The sequence below is a fragment of the Chrysochloris asiatica genome, unplaced genomic scaffold (genome assembly GCF_000296735.1).
Source record: "Chrysochloris asiatica unplaced genomic scaffold, ChrAsi1.0 scaffold00225, whole genome shotgun sequence".
NCBI classification, from domain to species: domain Eukaryota; kingdom Metazoa; phylum Chordata; class Mammalia; order Afrosoricida; family Chrysochloridae; genus Chrysochloris; species Chrysochloris asiatica.
The window spans coordinates 1,472,636-1,473,743 of NW_006408743.1; the positions used below are offsets into that span (position 1 = coordinate 1,472,636).

General features: G+C 36.1%; 1 protein-coding gene across 1 annotated transcript in view; it reads right to left on the minus strand.

The window, feature by feature from the left end:
• TMPRSS15 (transmembrane protease, serine 15) overlaps positions 1-1,108 on the minus strand; it is a 313,147-nt gene that overhangs the window by 141,286 nt on the left and 170,753 nt on the right. Inside the window, exon 13 of the mRNA XM_006873157.1 lies at positions 434-569. Within this exon, the coding sequence (XP_006873219.1) occupies positions 434-569 (136 nt within the window). The remainder of the gene's footprint in view (positions 1-433; positions 570-1,108) is intronic.

Consider the following 1,108-nt stretch of genomic DNA (forward strand, 5'->3'; position numbering starts at 1 on the left):
GCTACTGGCTCATGTTAAATGGCCAACACAGCACTAATTTGTGTTCTAGTAAAAACACAATGGAAAACAGTCTATTACTTTCAAAAAGCAAAGGATAAATATGAGCCATAACAAAATATTAAGTAACTTTCATTGTTGGTTTATTTAGGACATGTAATTTTTTCCTGGACTTCAGCCCACTAGTTGCTAGATAGGAAAAAGATGAGGCTTTGGGTTCCCAACAAGACTCAAAGTCTCATAAACTCTATATAGGATCGCTGTGAGTTAGAACCGACTTGATGGCACTTTACAACAAAAACAATTTTACTTATATTTTAAAGCCTCTGCTTTTAGTGAAAAACATTTTCTGAACTAATAAAAATCAAGCAAAACCAAAACATATATGAAAATACTAATGTCTCCACAAAGGAAAGCACACTTTACAGGTACTTACTGGGACGTTCTGGTGGAGCAGTTGGGACTAAAGTTGGTTCTGGGTAAAGACTCACATTGCAAATACCATATGTTAGACTAATGTCATCCAATGCGATATCACTCAGGAATTTGCTTTTATAAGCATCAAAAGCAACCTGTCAATCAGAGATAAGTATTAAATAACTCCATCTATTCTTCTAAAAGAAGAATGTTATTTTGCCCAATATTTTTTGAAGAATCAATACTGGATGTTTCCAAATGTAACATGACCAGTTGCTGTTGTTAGGTGTCCACTCATAGTGACCTTTGTATAGAACAAAACACTGCCTGCACCATCCTCACCATCCTCACAATTGTTGATATGTTTGCATCTGTTATTGCTGCCACTGTGTCAATCTATCTGGTTAAGAGATTGATTGGTCTTTGGGTGAAAGTTCCTAGAGAAATCTTAAATATCCTACAATGTTTTTATAACTTTTTATGGCCTGGTGTGGTGCTACATGTTAATGCACTGGACTGCAAAGTCGATTTGAACCACAAAATGAACAGTTGAATCTCACCAGCTGCTCTTTGGAAACCCTATACAGGGTCCTTATGGATTGGAACTGACTCCACGGCACTTAACAACAACAACAATAACAAATATAAGCAATACATATCATGCGGTACATTGTCCTTTATAGAGAGACCTTGT